Genomic DNA, 24,011 nt, shown 5'->3' with positions numbered 1-24,011 from the left:
AGCCATCCAATACCCATACTGTGCAATACTCTGCAATTCCCCCTCGATACTCTGCAATACCCCACACTACTCTGCAATACCCCACAATACCCTGCAACGTCGCCTATGGGGATTTTTAAGTAGCAAAGTTTGGCGCCATTCCACGAGCGTGTGCAATTTTGAAGGGTGACATGTTGGGTATCTATTTACTCGGCGTAACTTCATCTTTCACATTTATGCAAAAGAATGAAGAAAAAATACTAAATTTGCTAAATTTTATAACAGAAACAAAGAAAAATTCATTTTTTTTTTTTACAGAATTTTCAGTCTTTTTTCTCTTATAGCGCAAAAAATAAAAACCCCAACAGTGATTAAATACCACCAAAAGAAAGCTCTATTTGCGTGAAAAAAAGGACGAAAATTTCATTTGGGTATAGTGTTGTATGACTGAGTAATTGTCATTCAAATTGTGAGCGCACCGAAAGCTGAAAATTGGTCTGGTTATTAAGGGGGTTTACGTGCCCAGTGATCAAGTGGTTAAAGGGCGTACAGGGGAGGGAGACCCTGGGGTACGAACCCAGCCCATCCTAGAGAAAAGGGACAAGCAGGAATGATCATGTCGGGGTTGACAACATGTTCGCAAGAGTATCAGAGGAGGAGAAGCGGAGCCAGATGAGCAACAGCAGTTTATATTTATCAAAGGTGTCGTTATCAAGGGCCAAGATCTCCTCCATTCTCATAGTGTCATTCATAATCGAAACTCAATGTAACAAGGGAGGAATGGTGGTCGAATTCCAAAAGGATGGGATGAGCTGTCTAGCTGAAGAAATAAAAAAACGAAGGAGACTCCGCTTCTGTGAAGTAATCGATCCTGGCAGTATGGAGAGTAGAGCAATCTTAGGAGAGGGGACCAATAACTCATCGTAGGTTTTGTTGTAGCATTCAAATACCTGAGTCCAGAAGGGGCGGAGATCGGGACATTCCTATACCATTGATGTTTTTTGTGGACATCCTTTTCATCCATCCATCAAGTTGGAGAGTGGGACTGCCACTAACCTTATGCATTATTTGATTTCCATGGCCATATTGATGTCTTTCTGGTAAGCAGATTGATTTCACGGTGGTGTGGTGTGTTTCCTTTGTCTGTACACTGAAGCCTTGGTGGAGGTCCTTTATTTCAACTTCATTAATGACCATATTCACTCATTTGGACTATATCATTTTTTTTATTATTATTTTTGTTATTCACTGAAGAGCTGCACTATTGGACTTTAATTGTTTTGTTTGCTTTATCTACAAACTGTGCTAGCTGCTTTGTTTCAAAACCATTGTGTTCCTAAGTTAGCGCAGATATCCGTTCACCCTGTTTTTTTTGTTCTAACGAGAGTCGGAGAAATCTCCAATTGACCCGATCAAATGCTTTTTCAGCGTCGAAGGAGAGGAGACTAGCTTTCAGACCTTTACGTCGGATAAGGGAGAATAAATTAATCGTTTTGGTGGTATTGTCCCTAGCCTCACGGCCCGGGACAAATCCCACCTGATCATTATGGATCACACCAGGGAGTAGAGGGCATAAGCGGTTGGCCAATACCTTTGCAAACAATTTAAGGTCTCTGTTGAGCAGGGATATTGGCCGATTAGCTGCTGCATTGGGATGGATCCTTGCCCGGTTTGGGCAAGATGGAGATATTTGCGGATAATAATGCTTTAGGCGGTGGGAGGAAGTCCTCCATGGCATTAAATGCCTTAGTCATCAATGGGGACATTAACGGGGCAAAGGTTACACATAACCTGTGTATGCGGAACTGTATCAAACGCTTTTGCAAAATCCAAGTATACCACATCCACAGCCACGCCTCTGTCCAAGGTTTTACTTACCTCTTCATAAAAAGAAATCGGGTTTGTCTGACCGCTTTCATGAATCCATTCTGTCTGTTGCTTAAATAGTTTTCTCAACTCGCCTTTCAGGACAACCTTGGAGAGAGCGCAGCTCCGCCTCTTCATTAGGAAACGCATGCTGATCCTTTAAAACCCTCCTCTTCCACCATGGCCTCAGTTATTGTGTTTCCTCCGCCATGGTGGAAGTACATGTTGTGGGCCAGAGGAGCTGCGCTCTCTCCAAGGGGAGAGAAGTAGGTTTACCTTGTTTTAGCTCTGAAGTTTGTCTGGTGTGCAGTGGCCATCCCAGCCCCCCCGTGGCAAATGGGGGGTGTTCCGGAGTCCTCAGCCTTTCCATGCTCAGTGGCAGCCAAGGCTCTGCAGTAGGTCCGCGCGGTAGAGCCCGGGATCCGCGGTTTTAGGCTCAGGTGGCCGGGCGGTGTATCGCTGTGTTGACAGTCTCTGCATGGCGGTTCCGGGTCCTGGCAGGCGGGTGACGTCATGCACAGTTGCGCGGCTTCCTGTAGGGACGCGGCGGCGCTTGGTGCCTGGAATGCAGAGGCTAGAGGACAGGCCTATAGAGCGGCGTCCTCCGGTTCCGGCCATCGTTGATGACGCCGGACCCGGGAAATTTAAAAATCGGAAGGTCCCAGCTGCTTCCCTGCTATGATGGAGGAGGGATCGACCGCAATGGCGGAGACAGGCGCCCCAGACACCGCTCAGGTCCAGGTAAGAGGGGTACAATGGTGCCTTCATTCTTTACCTCATGGACTTAATGTTTTATGTGATTGTCCTCCTGAAGGAGCCTGTGCTGCAGGGTCAGAGTTAATTTTTCTCGGTCCCTGTCAGTTTACACTCGTGGTGGTGATTGTTTGTTTTTTCCTTTGGTTTGGTGGTAGTTTTCTTTCTTTCTTAAAAAAAATAATAATAATAATTTAAGTGAGATATCTCCCCTCTTTATGTCTCTTCAGGAAAGAATAAAAATAAAAAAAACACCAACTCAAAGAAAGTGCCCTTCCTGCAAGAACCCTCTTAGGGATACGTGGCAGAAGGCAATGTGCAGAACATGTATCAGAGAGCTGGTGGAGGAAGACACCCCAGCAATATAAGGATTTGTTTTCCTCGGTGCAAGAACTCACAAGTTCTCTGAGTTCAGTAAAAACCATGTTGGTTCACAATCCAGCAGTACAATCTGAACCCCAGCAATCACCACCCAGCCCAAAGGCCTCCACCTCTAGGTCAGAGTTTGGAGATTCAGGGGATGAAGGAACTAGTACTCTTCGCTCAGTCAGAGATTCAGATGAGGAGGAAGAGGAAGAAAATAGCAGAAGTTCCAGCTACACAGTCTCTTTAGACGAAGTGGACGATCTGCTTAATGCAATTTATACTACGCTTGAAATTCAGGAAGAAAAGGTACAATTGTCTCTTCACAACAAAATGTACCAGAGGCTGGATGGTTCCAAACATAAAATGTTCCCAGTCCACAAAGTAGTATCGGATCAAATTAAGTAAGAAATGAAAGATCCGGAAAGAGGTCCTTTCTTTTCTAAAAACCTGAGAAAGAGATTCCCCTTTGAGAATAAGGATTCGGAAGTCTGGAATAAGAAGCCACGAGTAGCTTTCTCTCAGGTGTCAAGACGCACTGATCTTGCGTTTGAGGACATGGGGGTATTAAAGGACGCCATGGATAAAAGGGCAGACTCCCTGCTGAAAAAGGCTTGGGATTCTACGTCACTCAGTCTTAAACCCGCTATGGCTTCCACAGTGGTGGCAAGAAATTTAGAGTGCTGGGTGGAAAAACTGATGAGCCATGTAGAAGCTGGCACACCAAGAAAAGATTTATTGGAATCTTTTCCCCTGATTTTGAAATCAATCAGATACATGGCTGACTCATCTGCTAAATCAATCAAGATGGCAGCCAGATCCTCTGCCTTAGTAAATTCAGCTAGGCGCGCAGTCTGGCTTAAAACCTGGACAGGAGACACGGCCTCTAAAGTCAAACTCTGCGGTTTACCCATTTCAGGGGATTTACTTTTTGGGCCAGATCTAGAAAAAGTTCTGGACAGAACAGCCGACAAAAAGAAGGTCTTCCCTGCTAAAAAGAAAGAACCTGTTTAAAAATAATTTTCGTGCTTTTCAGCAAACCTACAAAAATAGAGAGGAGAACAAAAGGCGCTGGGTTCCACAAAAGGGTAGGGGAAGAGGAGGAAGTGACAATCTGACTCCAGTGGGGGGAAGATTGTCCGCTTTCTTTTTTCAATGGAATCAATTGGCCAAAAGTCCCTTTGTAAAAAACATTATTGCACAAGGGTACAACCTGGAGTTCTCAGAATGCCCTCCATGCAGGTTTTATGTTACAGCCCTGCCAAGGGATCAGGAAAAAGCTTCCACTATGATGAGCTTGTTGAAGGATCTGATACAACAGGAAGTGATTATTCAGGTCCCAAAACAGCAGGAGGGAAAAGAATTTTACTCCCACATTTTTTTTGTAAAAAAGCCCTCAGGCAAATTTCGCCTAATTCTGAACCTCAAAATCCTGAACAAGTCCATAAGGTACAAGCACTTCCGCATGGACACTATCCACTCCATAACAAAACTACTAACACCGAACTGTTTCATGGCGTCTCTGGATCTAAGAGATGCTTACCTACACGTACCAATAGCCCAGGCCTCCCAAAGGTTTCTCCGGCTGGCAGTCAACCTAGGGACTTCAGTTTGGCATTTTTCAATATAGGGCTCTGCCATTCGGCCTTTCATCATCCCCCAGGATTTTCACAAAAGTGATGGCGGAAGCCTTGGAACCTCTCTGAAACTGAGGGGGGTCTTGGTTGTTCCATATTTGGACGACCTCCTGTTTTTCGCAGATTCAAAAGATCAACTGGTGGCAAATCTCCAGGTGTCCCCGTCTCATCTCAAGAGCCTAGGGTGGCTATTGAATCTGGAAAAGTCAAACCTAGACCCTGCACATGAGACAAGGTTTTTCGGTTACACCATCAATTCAGTCCTCCAGAAGGTGTTTCTCCCTCAGGAAAAGGTAGAGAAAGTTGTTACCGCAGTGAGTCAGATCCAGATGAATCTCTGTGTCAATACGGACAGCCAAGGCAGTTCTAGGCCATCTCACGGCTTTGCCGTCCAATGGGCGAGGTTACATTCCAGACCACTACAGAGGAACATTCTTCAGGTGTGGTCTCACCAAGAATCACTGGATAAACATTTCAAACCAACATCAAGAGTAAAACGGTCCCTCTGGTGGTGGAGAGTTCCTTCCAATCTGACGAAGGGTCTCTCATGGGTTCTTCCCTCGGACAAGCGCCTGACAACAGACGCAAGTTCGTGGGGATGGGGAGCTCACCTGGACGGGCAAACCGCTCAAGGGTCTTGGTTCAAAGTGGAAGCAAGGAGGTCATCAAATTGGCGAGATTTTTATGGATCTCCTGGCCTTTCAACAGATGCTGAGGGGTCGTCATGTACAAATCTTATCAGGCAACACTACAGCAGTAGCCTATGTGACCAAACAAGGCGGGACCAGGAGCCAAGGGTTGATGGAACTAGCCAACCAGTTATTATCCTGGGCGGAGCAAAACGTGACCTCTTTGTCAGCGATTCAACTAAAGGGGTCTCAAAATCTGTTGGCAGACCTGAGCAGAAGGAAAGTAGCAGAAGCAGAATGGAGCCTGAGTCATGAGATATTCAACATGATCTTCAAGGAGTGGGGGCATCCTCAAGTGGACCTTTTTGCCAGTCAACAAAATTCCAAGGTCAAGGAGTTCTTTTCTCTCCACAGCGAGGACCAGGCGATAGGCTTAGATGCTCTAGCCCGTCCTTGGGATTACCAGCTGTGCTACGCTTTCCCCTCCCTTTCCCCTAATTCCGCTGGTCCTAAGGAAATTCAGGGAAGAAAAAACAAACCTAATTCTGATTACTCCCTTTTGGCCAAAAAGGCCTTGGTTCGCAACCGTATTGAATCTGGCCGTAAAACCTCCGTGGAAATTACCGTCCAGGAAGGACCTTCTAACACAGGGATCTGTGTGTCATCCAGAAACAGACAGGTTACACCTAAGCGCTTGGTTTCTGAAGAAGACATCCTAAAAACAAAGGTCTGTCCGACAAAGTAGTAAGAACTCTACTATCTAGTAGGAAGGAGGTAACGAGATCTATTTACCTAAAAGTATGGAAGAAATATAATTCTTGGTGTTCTTCCAAAGTTTTTCAAACCAAGCGTGTGATTTCAGTTCTAGAATTTCTCCATGAGGGAATGGAGAAGGGACTTGCAGCCAGTACCTTTTAAAAACGCAGGTAGCAGCTCTTTCTGTTTATTTTGAAAAAACCCTGTCCAGGGAACCCTTGATTTCTATCTTTTTTAGGACACTAGCTCGAAATAGACCAGTGACCCTCAAAAGTTTTCCCAGTTGGAAATAATCAGTTGTTTTACAAGGATTAACGGGAGCTCCATTTGAACCTTTAGAAGATGCTTCTTTGAAAAATGTATTTCTCAAAACAGTTTTTTTGGTGGCCATTACCTCAGCAAGACGGATTAGTGAGCTGCAAGCTTTGGCCATTACTGAACCTTTTCTAAGAATTTTCTCAGACCGTGTGATCCTGCAGACGGATTCTGCCTTTCTTCCAAATGTGTCGTCAAAATTCCATCGGTCACAGGAAATAGTTCTACCCACTTTTTCTTCAAACACTTCTAACGCTGGAGAAGAAGCATTTCATACTTTAGATGTGAAAAGGTGTCTGTTGCAGTTTCTTTCAGTCACCAGAGAATTCAGGAAATCAAACGCTCTTTTCATAACATTTTCAGGTCCCCGTAAAGGGGAAAAAGCGTCCAGAAATACGCTGGTAAGATGGCTTAAACTTGCAATTACAGAAGCCTATAAAGCCAAAGGAATTGTGCCTCCCTCAGGTATTATGGCACACTCAACAAGACCCGAGCAGATTTGCAAGGCTGCCACTTGGTCCAACTACTCAACGTTCCTAAGACACTATAGGTTGGACCTATTGTCTGCCGCAGACCAAGCCTTTGGCAGAAAGGTACTGCAAGCAGTAGTCCCACCCTAGGGTAAGTTACTTGTTTATCCTCTCCAAGGTTGTCCTGAAAGGCGAGTTGAGAAAGACTTAGTTAGACTTACCGGTGACAGTATTTCTAAGAGCCTTTCAGGACAACCGCTATTTCCCTCCCTAAATGTATGTTAAAGTAATAAGTATAAATCTATCATGGTGTTGTGGTTTTCTGTGCTTTATCTTCCAGAGCGTCGGACCACAATAACTGAGGCCATGGTGGAAGAGGAGGGTTTTAAAGGATCAGCATGTGTTTCCTAATGAAGAGGCGGAGCTGCGCTCTCTCCAAGGTTGTCCTGAAAGGCTCTTAGAAATACCGTCACCGGTAAGTCTAACAAAGTCTTTTTTACAGACAGAACTCATCTGTGTGGTCTTTTATTAATATTTCCAGTATCTTCCCAACTATAGAAGTTAAACTAACAGGTCTATAGTTACTTGGTAAAGACTTTGTTCCCTTTTTAAATATGGGCACCACATTGGCCCTGCGCCAATCCAGTGGTACTATTCCTGTCATTAATGAGTCCCTAACAATGGCTTTGAAATGACAGAGCTCAATTATTTTTGGATCCGTGGGTGTATGCCATCAGGTCCAGGTGCTTTATCCACTTTTATTCTGTCTAAATATTTCTGGACCATATGACTTTTGAGCCACTGTGGATCATTTGGGGCTGTGTCACTACCACCCCCATTTTGGACATGAACCCCCCATGCGCCGTTGTATACACAGAGCTGAAGAAAGTATTTAATAAGTTAGCCTTCTCTTTGTCCCCAGTCACCCACTCTAGATTAATTTGTAAAGGACCTACATGCTCAGACCTGACCTTTTTACTATTAATATATTTGAACATAAACCATAATTATTGAAATGGCATATGTTTGGTGACGTTATGGTAAATTTGATTAGCTTTGTGGAATGAATGTGTGTGTATGTGTGTATGTATATATATGTATATGTGTGTGTGTATGTATATGTGTGTGTGTATATGTATATGTATGTATGTATGTATATGTATATATATATATATATATATATATATATATATATACACTCCATGTCTGCAGTCTCTGATCCTTTCTTGTATTATGTCTGCAGTCTCTGACCATCTCCTGTATGATGTTCGCAATCTCCTTCTCCTCTAGTACTTCGGGGGGGGAGCTCTTCTTTAAGTTGTTGTCTGCTGTGTTTAGACTTTACTATATGCAGGGAGTATTGTCTTAGAACAGATAAAATAAAAAGATTGACTTTTTTTTTTGACTGCTTGATTTTTTTTTTTTTTTTTTTTAAAACCATGGGCAGTAATTGTGATGCATCACGGAATCGAGTCATTGATGTGATAATCGAAATCAAATCAAATCGTGAGACCAGTGAAGATGCGCACTTCTAAAGGCAAATTCTTGCTTTCATCAAGAATACCTCTAGAAGGTTACAGGGTGAAGGCACCAACACCACCCAAAGCCCAATTTTTCCACACCTGTTACTTCTATTCAAAGTCTGCAAAAGACACACCAGACTTTATCCCAAAAATCTTCAATGCTGTTCTGAATACACTAAAATGTGACCGCCTTATACAGATTGGCTCCCCAAGTTGTTTTTTTCTTTATGAACATCAGTTTTGCTGCAACAGGTTCTATACATGGTACAGATGCCCCACTTTACAGGCAGACTAAGGGGACCCCCCCCCCCATGCACTAAAACTATTTTTATTGTTGCACTTTAACCACTTCAATAATTTCACCCCCTTCCTTCCCAGACCAATTTCCAGCTTTCTGTGCTCTCACATTTTAAAATGACAATTGCGCAGTTATGCTTCACTGTACCCAAATGAAATTTTTATACTTTTGTTCACACAAATAGAGCTTTCTTTTGGTGGTATTTATTCACCACTTTTTTATTTTGCGATATAAGCCAAAAAAAGGCAAAAAACTAAATGAACTATCTTTTACTTTCGGTTTCAAAAGAAGTCCAATAAAATCAAATGTCATAAATTTAGGCCAAAATGTATTTTGCTACAATCCGCAGATGATTTTACTGGGACATATGTGGGACAGGTGTTTTTACTGTGTGGGGACACTGTTTTGGGGACACTAGCCTGGTGATCAGTGTGTAAAAAGCTGTAAAAAACAGCTTATGCACACTGATCACTGGCTGGTTGCAGAGATCCGCTTTCCTTCTCCTTACTGACAAGCTTTGTGTGAGGAGAAGGAGAGTCGATCGCCTAGAAACTGGCTCTCTATTTATGCGATACAAGTGTTGCTGGCGCAAGTGGAAACCAAACTTATTCTATAATGGTGGGTGTGCTGCAATCAGAAAAGAAGGGGCAAAACATCCAATGGTGTCTCGTCCTTAAAAAATAAATGTGACATGTGGATTGCGCTCCCCTGGTGGTTAATCTATCGCCACCTACTTCTGGGTAATAATTTTGATTCGGCGCATTTCCGGGGATAGGCAAGGGGCGGGAGCTTTGAATCACAACCAGATGAAGAGGGCTATAAATACAGTAGCCAAATAGAAGTACAGCAGCTTCCTGAGGATGCAATATTGTGAAACGCGTAGAGGCTGCTGACATCTACTGAACCACGCGCTGATCGCGAGATAGGCAGGGGGAACACGAAAGGAACGGCTTTATCCTTCAACTGTTTTTGCATACACGGCTGGAGAAGCTTGGTGCCCGCATACGTGTAAGTGTAATACTTACTTACTTTTACTTAAACCAATACATTTTTTACGTACTACACCATGAGGGGCATTCCTTTTTTTTGTGAGCCTTTTGTAGGAGAAAAAAAAGAGACCCCACTAGTACATCCAAGGCACCTGGCTGTTGGTGGAAATACGTATCAAGGGAGTGGTTAATCTGGGAATGAACCAAAGGCATTTATTCAATGAAATCTGGTGAGTGGCCATTTTTATCGGTGACGGGAATATCACTGAAGTGGTGAAATTATGTTGTGGTTTAACACCTCACGGGATAACTATTGATCGGTCTATAAGCACTTGGACAGTCATTGGGACTCTAATGAGAAGAGGACTAATTTAGAAATCCTCTCTCTAATTGTCACATGCATATTTTTCACCTATATATTTAAAAAAAATTGTGTGGCTATTATAATATTTGTTTGTTTCTATGGTAGCGATTCTTTGAATCTGATATAGGGAAGTGCATGCTTTCTAAGAGCACTATTTAATACGTGTATAGCACGTATATATATATATGTACGTTTTTATTTTTTTTTATGTTTTTTTGCAATTTTTTCTGAGAAGAATATTTGTATATAAGCACTTTCATACACATTTATACATATTTGGTGTATTGTCAACGGAGGTAATATGTATTGGGGTTAATAATCAAAATTATTACCCAGAAGTAGGTGGCGATAGATTAACCACCAGGGGAGCGCAATCCACATGTCACATTTGGCTCTCTATTTACATTACATGATGGCTGTGATTGGACATCGACACATGCGCACTAAAGCAAACTGAAGCAATGGCATGTATTGCTTCAGTGATTGTTCCGTTACCGGAATGCAACGTCATCACGGCTCCAGCCAATCACTGCGATACCCGGAAGTAACCCCTGGGAGAGAAGTCGCCGGCCGGAGGGGTGGTACGAGGACCGCTGCAGGGGCTTCAATGTAAGGTAAGTAATTCATAATGAGCTAGTATGCTATGCATACTAACTCATTAAAGGGGCTGTAAAGGTTCATTTTCAAAATTGGTTCCTTTAAGCTAGTGCATTGTTGTTTCACTTACCTTTTCCTTCGATTTCCCTTCTAAATGTTTTTCTTTTTCTGAATTTCTCGCTTCCTGTTTCTCCTTAGTAAGCTTGCCCCCATCATCCGAGCTGTTTTGGCTGTGGGTTAGCCAGCCAGAACAGCTTACTGAGGAGGAACAGGAAGTGAGAAATTCAGACAAAGAAAACAGAAAAAAAATAAATTTAGAAGAGAAATCTAAGGAAAATGTTAGTGAACCAACAATGCACTAGCTTAAAGGAACCTTTTTAGAAAAACAAAACTTTACAACCCCTTTTAAGCCTTTGTCTTGCAGGTTTTTTTGTTTGCTAGGGTTTACCACCACTTTAAGCATCATTAACCACTTAAGGACCGCCTCCTGCACATATACGTCGCAGAATGGCACGGCTAGGCACAAGCACGTACCTGTAGGTCCTCTTTAAGTGCCCAGCCGTGGGTCGCGATCGCCGCTGGAGTCACGCGATCGGTCCCCGGAGCTGAAGAACGATTAGAGCTGTGTGTAAACACAGCTTCCCCGTTCTTCACTGTGGCGCTGTCATTGATCGTGTGTTCCCTGATATAGGGAAGCACGATTAACGACGTCACACGTCCAGCCCCGCCCCCCTACAGTTAGAAACACATATGAGGTCACACTTAACCCCTTCAGCACCACCTAGTGGTTAACTCCCAAACTGCAATTGTCATTTTCACAGTAAACCATGCATTTTTATAGCAATTTTTGCTGTGAAAATGACAATTGTCCCAAAATTGTTCGATGTGTCCGCCATAATGTTGCGGTCACGAAAAAAAACGCTGATCACCGCCATTAGTAGTAAAAAAAAAAATTAATAAAAATGCAATAAAACTATCCCCTATTTTGTAAACACTATAAATTTTGCGCAAACCAATCCATAAACGCTTATTGCGATTTTTTTTTTTTTTATACCAAAAATAAGTAGAAGAATACGTATCGGCCTAAACTGAGGGAAAAATTTTTTTTTTATATATTTTTGGGGGATATTTATTATAGCAAAAAGGAAAAAATATTGCATTTTTTTTTCAAAATTGTCGCTCTATTTTTGTTTATAGCGCAAAAAATAAAAACCGCAGAGGTGATCAAATACCACCAAAAGAAAGCTCCATTTGTGGGAAAAAAAGGACAACTGTCCGGGTCCTTTACCTGCATTTTGGTCCGGGTCTTAAGTGGTTAAAATCACTGCTCCTTTTAAATGTTGTTTTTGCATTGGTACATGTCCCCAGGCAGTACCAGGGCCCCATACATTTTTTATGGCCTTTAACTTGCATATAAGCCTTTAAAATGGGTACTTTGGTTTTTCCTGTTTTGGTACCATAGACGTCAATGGGGTTCTGCGATGTTTGAGAGTTCTGGTGTGAACCAAATCAAGGGGGTTTTGGCCCATCTCTACTGGTGACTGCCAGTCACACTGGCTCTCTGCTTCCCCCCCCCCCCCCACACACACACACAAACTGGAGCGCTGGGCATAAGAGGCCAGCTCAGCCTCTCAGCAGCTCGCTAAGAGGCTGAACCAGGTGCCAGTCTAGTCACGTGGGCAGATCCCGACCATATAGTCACGAACTTTCCCCAGCCTGGACCAGCTTTGTGACATCAGCCGACAGTGGGCTGTAGCCTGCAGTCTGCTGAAAATGGGTCACAGGAGTGCAGAATGAACTGCACTCCTGTGATCCACAGGAGTGGTACAGCCAAACGAACATTAACATTATCATTGAAAGTAAAAGTACAGCATTTTGGGTTGTTCCCAGAAAAGTAATATAGGGGAATACTTCCAATGTGAACATTAGTCCTGGTGACCTGGGTGGCCCCATAAGATTATTTTTATTTGCAAGTATTTCCTCACTTCCGGTTTTGGCTATGGGACAGGAAGTAGAGGGAGATCTTCCCAATGGGACACAGATGGCAGGAAAAAAACTGACAGGGGTTGTAACCCTTCCCTGCTCTATCCAAGATAACGCCTATAGTTCTACCTCAGAAGAAAGTATGCCTTGATGAGGCAGTGCACTTTCCACATATATTTGCAAATGCTGTGCAACTAATTATTCGATGTGGTGTCTGCATTCGTATTCTTTTTTACATTACCCTGCCCCCAGACTGACAGTGCTGCTGTCCAAAGGTGCCGCTGATGCTCCTTGCTCTAGATTGGGGGCACTTTAACACAGCAGGTGTGTTACTGTCCAGATCACCAGGTGAAAACCGGGGGAAGAAATGCTACAAAAAGAAAACTAAAGCAAATACCTAATTTTAAAGTGGTTGAAAAAAGTTTCATGTGCAGCTCCCCCCAGCCCAGAGGCGTAACTAGAATCTTCAGGGCCCCGGTGCAAGAAACCATGAAGAGCCCATAACAGTGTAGCAAGTAAATAAAATCATCATATATATGTGCATATATATGTGTGTGTATATGTGTGTATGTATATATATATATATGTATATATATATATATATATATATATATATATATATATATATATATATATATATATACATATACAAATATATAAATATCGTTGCATATCTGAGTGCGGATCCCCCTTACATCAGGATCCCCAAAGGGAGCCCCCATACATCAGGCTTCCCAGAGAGCCCCCCCTCACTTAAATCAGGGTCCCAAGAGAGCCCCCCTCACTTAAATCAAGGTCCCCAGAGAGCCCCCCTCACTTAAATCGGGGCCCCCCAGAGTGCACCCCCTTGCATCAGGTTCCCCAGAGAGCACCCCCTTACATCAGGGTCCCCAGAGAGCCCCCCCATACATCAGGGTCCCCACTTGCATCAGGATTCCCAGACTTAAACACCCCCCCCCCCCCCAGAGGTTACCCTGTACATGGCGGTCTGTGCACCTCCAGCACATGGGGAGGTGGCGATCAGCAGCTCTATGGTGCCTGTGGACTGCGGGATCTCCCTGAGACTTGTAGTTCTCTTCCTGAGTCTGTACAGTGGAGAGGGGCGGGTCCTCTGACCCAGGCAGCTAACAGCAACAGTGTACAAGCAGAGCCACTCACTTGTACACTGAAGAGTGAAACTTGTAGCTGCCCGGGTCAGAGGCCCCCGCCCCTCTCCACTGTATACACACTGGAGGAGAAAATAAAGGAGAACTAGCCCCAGGGAGATCCCGCAAGCATCATAGAGCTGCCGATCGCCTCCTCCCACTGCATCCCAAACTGAAAGCCAGAGGTGCAGGGGGAGATGCCGGGTCTTGGGGGGTTGGGGGAGCCCCACAGCAGCAGACCAGCTGGGCCCAGTTGCAAGTGTGAGTACAGCGACCCTGAAAGTTCCGCCCCAGCCCCCTCTAAATTTTCACTTGAGCCCGATCTTGATCGAGCACTGTGCCCCCCGAGTGCAGCAGCTCTCAGGATTCCGTTAGAGCAACAAGAGCCATTGGCTCCTGCTGCTGTCAATAAAATCTTGTGACAAGGGAGCAGGGATAATGGCCTAGCCGCACTTTATGCGTCAATAAACGCACACAGCCCGGCTCAGGAGCAAGCCCACATGTGTGCCACCATAGGGAGCAGAGGTGGAGCCCAGAGTGCCAGCTAGGTGCCCCAGAAGAGGAGGATCGGGACTGTATGCAAAACCATTGCACAGAGCAGGTAAATATTATATGTACAGTATGTAGATGATATACAGTAAAACCTTGGTTTGAGAGCGTTTTGCAAGACAAGCTAAATTTTTAAATACATTTTGATTTGATATACAAGCGATGTCTTGATATAAGAGTAACATCATGTCACAACGGAGTATAAAAGAGAAGATGCCTCTAAGTGTAACAATATGGTTACATTTAATGCAGGTGCATTTTGTAACATATTGCTACACTTAGAGGCGTCTCTCTTCTCTTTAATACTCTGTAGCTCCTGCTGAATTTTGCTTCTAATTCCCTTGTGGAGGCTTCCATTTGTGGATGGACATTTTATGGTTACACAACCTAGTCACATGGCTATATTTTATATGGACTATAAACTAAAGGACTTATGAATTAAATGGTTGTAGAATGAATCGTTTACATTATTTCTTATGGGAAAATTTGCTTTGATATACAAGTGCTTTGGATTACAAGTATGTTTCTGGAACGAATTGTACTCGCAATCCAAGATTTTACTGTATGTGATTTAAAAAAAAAATAGAACCTTTACAATCACTCTGATTGAAAAGCTGTGATATATTACACTTTTTTGGTTTTGGGTTTAATACCCCTTTTTTGCTTAATACATTGAGCCACTGACCTGAAACAATTATGTAGAAAGTAAAGACAAAGTGGGGGGATTGATCAGTGTGACAGGAAGTTGCTATTTTCAGCATCTCTCATGATGAGTTTCCTTATAAAATTTGTCATCGTTTAACAATTGCTTGTCATTTTTCTTTTAATTTTGCACAGAATGTTCGATGTGGGAGGACAAAGGTCAGAAAGAAAGAAGTGGATTCATTGTTTTGAGGGTGTAACTGCAATTATTTTTTGTGTGGCACTAAGTGACTATGACTTGCTTCTGGCTGAAGATGAAGAGATGGTAAGCAAGTGTTTGGCAGGCTGTTTTCATAACTACTTATGTTAATGTGGCAGCTGGAGACCGTTATACTAGATGGATCTCAGGGACTAAAACCTTTTAATGTCAATATTGTTTCTTACGTCTGCTGGAGTCTTTATAGCCTATACAATACACTTCTGTTATGGCTCTGTGGTAGAATGTTATCGGGAGAATTCAGTGAATTCCTACCAGCAAAAATCAGACAAATACAAGTAGTAGGCTGCTCTGCCCCTCCTTGCTCACTGGAGCACTTTTTTAACGTGGTGCTTTTTAAGCACCAAATGAAAAAAATATTGCCCCCCAGTTCATAGACAACGAAACAGTAGGCAATTAGGAACAATTGTAAGTTGACATACAGATACACAGGCAGTGTGTTTTTCCCTTCACGCACTGTAGCAGAGCATTTTGCCATTGTTGCATTCTCCCTGTCAATAATTAAGGATGTCACTTGTTGTTAAAGACGCTATTGGCTTCACAGACAAAGGCCTCCTAGCAATCGGTGATACTCCATTGGGCAAGGCCTGATGGGGGAAGCAGGGACACTAGTTCCCCTTCAGGTCTGTTCTCACCTTGTGATAGCAAGCAGTGGGTGGATTCTATAGACTTTAGCAGGTTGTATGTTGACTAAGAATCTGCCCACTACCTGCTGTCACTCACAGAGGAAGCTGACGTGCTGGAAAACCATGGTCTGTGAAACAAAAGATCTAGCAATCTGTAGCCTGCACTGCCACCTCATTTGTCATGTGGAGGAATTCTAAAGGGTGCCTTTTGGCAAGTTAAAAAATTGCATGGAGCTAGATCTTTCCCAAATGCTTCTTGCAAATGTTATTATTCTATGTACACTGCACGGCTCATGCCTAATATGTGTGGCGTTCAGTGACTAAATAGAAGCTTTGCAAGACCTAAAAGGATGGAGAAGATGGCAGTGGTGGATGGAGTGGCGACTGGAGCCTGGACCCGTCACCGCTGGAGAAGGATACACTGTAAATGTTCTATAATGTGCAAGTGTACTGTGCATGATTGCATGTTCCGGCAGAGCTTCAGACCATCCTTTCAAAAACAGATTCAGTAATTTATACCTGCTTCCATTACAATGTAAGACTATAGTTTGAGAAGTTTGGTATAATGGGAAATGTATTTCAACAGAACGTATTAGTTAAAGGGGTTGGTATGCATTAAGGTGAAAAACCTTCTGTGCTGCAGCTGCCCCCCTTTTTCTTACCTGAACCCAATGATTCCAGTGACGAGCACGAGCCCAGCAGCTCCAGCCGATGTCTCAGGTCCCCATTGGATAGACTAATAGTAGCGGGAGCCATTGGCTGTCAATGGAATTTAGTGACAAAGGGGCGGGGCTGAGTCCTGCTGTCTGTTTCAATGGACGCAGCAGCAGGACTCGAAAAAGCGCCTGCACGGGTGCCCCCATGGAATTTGGCTCTCCATGGGGGCACTCGCCGAAGACAAGGAGCCAGGAGAACCGCCGGGGATCCCAGAAAAAGAAGGATCAGCGCAGCTCTGTGCAAAACCCTTGCACAGAGCAAGGTAAGTATTATGTTTTGTAAAAAAATGTTTTTTTTTTTTTTTTTAATAATCGCCTTAAACAAATAAAAAAAAATGTGGCCCATGTAATTAGATTTTTTTTTGTTGTCTAGAAGTGATCTTAATTTCCATGAATCAGAATATGTCATGTTTTAAGTGGTTTATGTATACATTCCTTGACTTGGCCTTGTTTATCTCCCTTTTACAGAACCGTATGCATGAAAGTATGAAGCTGTTTGACAGCATTTGCAACAACAAGTGGTTTATTGACACCTCCATAATTCTCTTCCTAAATAAAAAGGATTTATTTGAGGAGAAAGTAACCCGGAGTCCACTGACCATCTGCTATCCAGAATACTCAGGTAAAGGATCATCGGGACATCCTCCTGGTGGGTGGTAGTACTGTATGCTGCTCACCCAGCTTTCCAAGAAATTTGCAATGCTCTAATATGTTTTCCTGTAAAACTTTCTCTTTTCAGGTGCTAATACTTATGAAGAAGCTGCAGCTTATATCCAATGTCAGTTTGAGGACCTAAACAGAAGAAAGGACACAAAGGAGATTTACACACATTTCACATGTGCAACAGATACAAAGAATGTCCAGTTTGTGTTTGATGCAGTGACAGATGTGATCATAAAGAGCAATCTTGTTGAGTGTGGCCTGTATTAATCTGCAGGTAAGATAATGGATTTACTTCAGTGATAGCATATATATCTGTTGCCCAGGTAAAAGCAAGTTTTATATATAATTTTTTTGTGTGTGGCAGAATAACATTTAATAATGACTTTCTAAATGGTAAGGTGTGAGTCATGGTAGAGTTAGACACCTTTTACACTGAGGTGCTTTGCAGGCATTATAGCACTAAAAATAGTGCCTGCAAAGTGCACTGAAAGAGCCGCTTCGCTGGCGATTTTTAACCTTTTTTTGGCCGCTAGTGGGGGTTAAAAGTGCCCCGCTAGTGGCAGAAAAGCGCTGCAAAAACTACAGTAAAGCGCCGATAAAAATAGCAGTGTTTTACTGCCAACACCCGGGCGATGTGGGTGTGAAAGCACTTTTAGTCTAGTAAAATAAGACAAGCATTGTGTAAAACGTGAAAATAAAGTGTAGCGCCAATAAGGGAACCACCTGTGTGGTTGATCCATTATAGGCCTAGTGACAAGGTAATCACAGACCTTGGGTAACAGTGCTCTTCCAATATTAGACCACATCCACTGTGGGCGAGTACAGTAGCTGTAATATACTGGCTGTGGGTAGTTGGTGAATCAACACCAACAAACAAAAAATATAAACGAATAGGTCAATCAAGTACCATCGAAAACGGACTGCTTAAGCACCCCTAATCTGGCACTGAATACCTATATGCGTAATAGTGCTTCCCCCGTGGTGTCCTTCACACACTATAAATGGGAAATGCTAACCCCATACAGAGGTAATAACACATAAACCTACAAAATCAATCAATAGGTGAGTGTTCATAGAAAACCATCTGAGTGACAGTGTTAGTGTGAACAACTGTGTAGTGAAATTAGTCCATACACAGTGACAGCGATATGAGTATATTCCCCTTCTAGTAGACTTGAATGAGATGCATATTTTAAGGTGCAATCCCCAAATGTTGTATGAATTAGGTACCCTTACCAGATGAAGTGGACCTGCAACTCACCGTACGGTGGGGGGGGTCTCAAAGGCTTGTATGGGCCGATTGCCCTCTCTGGTCGCCATCAGGATAGTTATCCTAGGCGTAGTAGGTGTCTGATGTATTCAAGATGCACTTGTAGCCAGAAATTTCACTCCGGTAAGTAGGCAAGCACCTTAGTAGCACCGTAATAGTACCTAATCAATTCCAAGATGGGGAAGGAGGAGGAAAAGAAAAAAAGCTCCTCATAGTGTAGAATTATAAAAAAATGTAATAAAAATTTCCAAAAATCACACTGGAGACAGGAACAGGTATCAAAAATCTTAAAACACACGTGAAGGGTAAATCGCACAGCAACTCTCCACCTTGTATGGATGGACATATGTAATCCAAAAATGTGTGCAGTGGAGAAGTGGTAGGACCAGCGTACCCGACCGGTTTCGTCTGATAGAGACTTCAACAGGGGTGTACAGCTGACCCCCACTCCTCACCTGCACTTAAATACCTGCTACACCCACCTGCGTGAGACCCCGTTTCCTCCGCTGCTCAGTGGCGGCGTGCATGCCAATTGCAGTTAACTTCCGGGAGCCTGCGCTCCAAACTCTGGAAGTGAGTGGGCGGGGTTGATTACAGTATTCCCATAGGTCAATCCAGGTCTCAATCCACAAAGGAGTGGTAACGTCTCTCCCCTCTTCACCTCCCTCCAATGGACGAGAGGGATGGAGCGTTCTACGTCCAGCTAGTTAACTCCGCCTTAGTGAGCACGGCGAGCGTCATGACGTCATACGTTCATGCGCTCCGCCATGCGCTCCACCCGCATCCACTGCACGTACAGTCGACTCAGCGCGTGTGCCACGTGGTGCGGAAGTATAGCGGCGTCATGCGTTTCACCCGCTGAAGTCGTGCGTTCCAAAAGGTTCATTGAGCGTCGTGGGACACCAGAAACCTACAGAGTAGACAAGCCTGTCAAGTAAAATCACAGGGATCTCTTGGGAATATAGTTAAATTTAGAATCACTGCACATACCTCATATAGTGGGACAAATTGTCCAAATGGACCAAAAGTCCCTACCAGATCATCGGAAAGGCTGAGACATGGGTAAACCCGGTCTCACGGGGGTGGATGTCAATCAATAGAATATATTGAAAAAAACATAATTATAAAAAGAAGATAAAATTAACATGTAAATAACCTATGAGGAGTGACCGACAATTTGCATTGATCATCCACAATGGAACATTTAGGATTGGTTAATAAAAGCATTTACATCCAGGGGCGTGGCCAAGATGGCGATCTAGAAGGACGCTAGATTCAGAGCTCTGCTGGCTAATCGCTTTTTATCCTTACTCCTGCCTGTTTACTGGACCCTGGAACGTTGCTGTTGCTCTCTGGATGCCACCTAAGACCAGGCACAGGGGAAAGAGATTATACTTTCCGCCTATAGCGGACGCTGAGCCGCCCGGAGCGGATCTGCACGTGGTGACCCCTGCTTCGCGCGCCTGTAATAGAGCATCGCAGACGGAGATGGAGGATCAGCCGGCTGATGAGCAGCTTGGCTTTCGGGAGGTGATGGCGGCGATAGCTAACTGTCAGGCCACCCTGACCGGCAAGATAGAGGCCGTGCAGCTCGATGTTGGCCTCGTGCGCCAGGACCTGGACAAGCTTCGCTCGCGAATGTCGGAGGTGGAGCGGCGGACCGGCCAGACGGAAGACACCGTGCAGGAGCATTCTGCTTCCATCCGCACGCTCCAGACGAGGATGCGGGCCCTGGAGTACAAGGTGGACGACGCCGAAAATAGGAACAGAAGGAACAACCTTCGTATCGTTGGTCTGCCGGAGGGCGTGGAGGGGAAGAACCCTACGGTCTTTGTGGAGGACCTGCTGAAGGGTTTACTGCCAGCCGCCCAGTTTTCCCCGTACTTCACGGTGGAGCGTGCCCATCGGATCCCCCCGGTCCCTGGACCACCTGGAACCCGGCCGCGCACCTTTATCTTCAGGGTGCTTAACTTCAGGGATCGGGACGAGATCCTTCGGGCGGCGCGCAAGGCGGGAGAATTGAAATACCAAAATGGCACCCTGCTCTTCTTCCCGGACTATTCCATGGAGACTCAAAAAGCCCGCAGATCTTTTGATCAAGTTAAAGTGGGGCTGCGTGCACGGAATATCAAGTATAGTATTCTGTTTCCCGCCAAGCTGAGAGTCCAGGACGGAGAGACAGTCAGGTTTTTTACCGTTCCCCGTGATGCCGCTGCATGGTTGGAGTCATTGCCCCCTATACGCTGGTAAATGACTGTTCATCTACTGTAGACTGTACACTCTTTTACTATGGTTGGGAGTTTTTCTTTTGCCGGACGGATCCCGAGTGTGGCTACTGGCCCTGTATGACCTACTGAAGCCCCCGCTGTGATGTTTGCAGGCATGCGTCCCTCCACTTTGCCTTTGGCTTGGGTGCTGAAGAATGTGATATGGCCACTACTATGTTCCTGTGCTTCTTGTACTGCGGGGGGACCCTGGCTGTCTGGAGTGTTTGTGGGGATGTCGCAGTCTCTCCCCCCCCCCCCCCCCCCTCTGGCATACTATTTCTGAGGACCCCTCAGCTGGGCTTGTGTGCCCTGAATACATGGGGTGGTGGCGGTGCATCTCTTTCATCCGTGCATAGACGGTGCCGCCTGCCTCTCCTTGCGGGACCCCCGTTTCCTTCCGAACTGCTATCCCCGATCATGGCCCCCCCTGGTGTCTGCGAGCTCTCTGCTATGGACAGGGGACTTTTGACTGGGTGTTGGGAGGTCGGGGCTACATGGACAGGGTCGGATGGCTAATAGACTGTGTCTCCCGCGCAGGAGATTTGGCTGTGGGGACTGATCGCCAGTTGCCTGGGGACTACGGGACCCGGTTGATCCTTGCTTCCCGAGGATAAGAAATAAAAGACTGCCCACGTTGTTTTTTGGGAAAATTTTTTTTTTTTTACAGTTCTTATATTTTTTCTCGTCGGAAATTTTTCATATCACCGGTAAGAGTGCTCTTCCTCTGCTCTGTACCGGATGAGTAACTAAGTTGTGTGCCCCTGAGAACATTCAGGAGACTATATGTGTTCGCCTGCCAGCATCTCTATGGATCTGCTGGAAGATACTTTTTCACTTTAGGAGCTAGCCCTCTTTGAAACGTTATTTCATGTTGGGGTTCGGGGATACGATGCATCGCCAAGTTTTGCTGGGGGTGCGGGGTGGGAGGGGAAGTTTTCTGCCGTTGCAGATGTTGGGGGTACTTTGTGTTATATTGTTACGTCAGGAGTTGTTTTGCAGCAATCATTGTTATGATACTTCATATGTGTACTATGCATACTGTGCCAAACGTCAGGTTTTACAAATATGTCTGAAGGGGAGAGTGTTTGCTCTGGGTGTGTGCTCCTGGGGTCTGGGGTGGGTGGCCGGGGGGACCGGGTCACCATGTTCAAACTCTATCATATATGACCTATGGCGAGCATATCTGTGATCTCTTGGAATGTTAGGGGACTAAATTCAGCTACCAAAAGGTCCCTGGTCTTCAAGTACCTCCAGAGATACAACCCCCATATAGTCTTTCTCCAGGAGACACACCTGGTGGGTAACAGAATCCTGGGTCTCCGGAGGGCGTGGGTTGGGGCCCACTATCACGCCACGTACTCTACCTATGCGAGGGGGGTGAGCTTGTTGATCCACAAGTCCCTCCCGTTCCAGGTGCTGAGCGTCCGAACGGACCCAGGTGGCAGGTTTATAATTATACACGCTGTGCTCTACGCTAAAGAGTTGGTTCTGGTGGGTTTGTACCTCCCCCCTCCTGCGGCTGAGCAGCTACTATATGATATAATGCAGATTGTGTTGGGGTTTAATACGCAGGAGGTCTTTCTTTTTGGAGACTTTAATATGGTGCCTTCACCGGACCTGGACAGACTGCACGCTGCCGCCCGCCCCTCTTCGGGTCTGTCACATTGGGCTGACACGTTTGCTCTCACGGATGTGTGGCGTCATTTCCACCCATCTGCCAGGGAGTACACCTGTCATTCCGCCTCCCACCGGGCTCTGTCCCGTATTGATTTGGCATATGCCTCTACCGGGGCGCTGCGGTGGACAAGGAGGGTTGAGCACTTGCCTCGTGGGATTTCAGACCATGCCCCACTCCACCTTTCCATCTCTTTCGGTGAGTCCCCAAGTCTGCGGCTTGGCGTCTGTCCAGGTTCTGGGCGATAGATGAGAGGTTGCAGGAGCCTATGGTCGAGGCTATCTGTAACTACTGGGTGCTAAATGGGGAGTCTGCTGGCGCCAATGGTCTGTGGGATGCTTTCAAGTCATGGACACGAGGGGAATACATCTCTCGCATTGCTGCACTACGGAGGGAGGCCTCTGAGACCCTGGAGGCGCTGGAGGGGGAGGCTGGTCAGTGTGAGAGGAGATTCGTTCAATCCCCTGATGAGGCTGCGTACCGGGCTTGGCAGGGCGCGCTGCGTGATCTCTCTCTGCATAATGTGGAACAGACTAAGAAGTCTATGTTGTACTCTAGGCAAAGAATATTTGAGCATGGAAACAAAAATGGCAGACTGCTGGCGTGGTTGGCGAGGTCCCAAGGGTCCTCCACGCATATTGCTGGTGTCCGGGATGGCCGGGGGGAGCTGGTGTCTTCTCCTGAGGACATTAACTCTAGATTTCTTGAGTTCTTTCAGGGAGTGTATTCCTCCAGGGTCGGCTGTTCCACCGCGGAGCTGCAGGAATACTTGGGTGCCATCCCCTTTCCATCCCTGTCTGATGAACACAGGACGCAATTGGACGGGGACATCTCTCTGGAGGAGGTCCAGGCTGCGATTGGGGGTCTGCAGAGTGGCAAGACCCCGGGCGCAGACGGCCTTCCTGCTGAGTTCTACTCACAGCATGCAGACATCCTTGCCCCTAGACTCAGGGCTCTATTCTCTGGACTCGCAGAGGCCGGGGCGCTTCCCGAGTCCATGGAGGAGGCTGTCATTGTCCTGATACCCAAGCCTGGTAAGGATTTGCAGGAGTGCGCTTCCTACAGGCCTATCTCGTTGCTAAACGTGGACGCCAAGGTCCTGGCAAAGATTCTAGCTACCCGCCTGTCTGCAGTGATTTCCACGTTGATACATGTAGATCAAACTGGATTCATGCCGGGTAAGGGTACGGATATTAACATTAGGCGACTCTTTTTGAACCTTGCGATCCAGCACGAGAATGTGGGGACCCGAGTCATTGCCTCCCTCGATGCCGAGAAGGCATTCGACTCGGTGGAATGGGAGTACCTTTGGGGGGTTCTGCGGCGGTTTGGTTTTGGCCCTGGTTTCCTCCGGTGGATTCGGCTGTTATATCGGGCGCCGAGGGCTAGGGTGCGTACGAATGGTTGGGTCTCCGAGTCCTTTCACCTCCACAGGGGTACGCGTCAGGGGTGCCCCCTGTCCCCTGGCCTGTTTGCCCTGGCACTGGAGCCGCTGGCGATCTTGGTCCGGGAATCTCTGGTGGTTCGGGGCATGCGGATTGGTGGACTGGAGGAGAGGATATCCCTCTATGCCGACGATACCCTACTATACTTAAATGACGCGGGCCCGTCCCTATCTGCTGCTCTAGATCTGTTCGATAAGTTTGGCTCCCTGTCTGG

At 45.6% G+C, this 24,011-nt stretch overlaps 1 protein-coding gene across 1 annotated transcript in view; it reads left to right on the top strand.

Annotated features, from left to right (window-relative positions):
* GNAI3 (G protein subunit alpha i3) overlaps window positions 1–24,011 on the top strand; it is a 105,946-nt gene that overhangs the window by 69,673 nt on the left and 12,262 nt on the right. The window contains exons 6-8 of the mRNA XM_040337640.1: window positions 15,054–15,183; window positions 16,946–17,099; window positions 17,217–17,414. Of these exons, the coding sequence (XP_040193574.1) occupies window positions 15,054–15,183; window positions 16,946–17,099; window positions 17,217–17,407 (475 nt within the window). The 3' untranslated portion in view covers window positions 17,408–17,414. The remainder of the gene's footprint in view (window positions 1–15,053; window positions 15,184–16,945; window positions 17,100–17,216; window positions 17,415–24,011) is intronic.

This window comes from Rana temporaria, chromosome 2, assembly GCF_905171775.1.
Source record: "Rana temporaria chromosome 2, aRanTem1.1, whole genome shotgun sequence".
Taxonomy (NCBI): domain Eukaryota; kingdom Metazoa; phylum Chordata; class Amphibia; order Anura; family Ranidae; genus Rana; species Rana temporaria.
The sequence above is the reverse complement of the archived record's forward strand: the minus strand, read 5'-3'. Positions and strand labels throughout refer to the sequence as shown.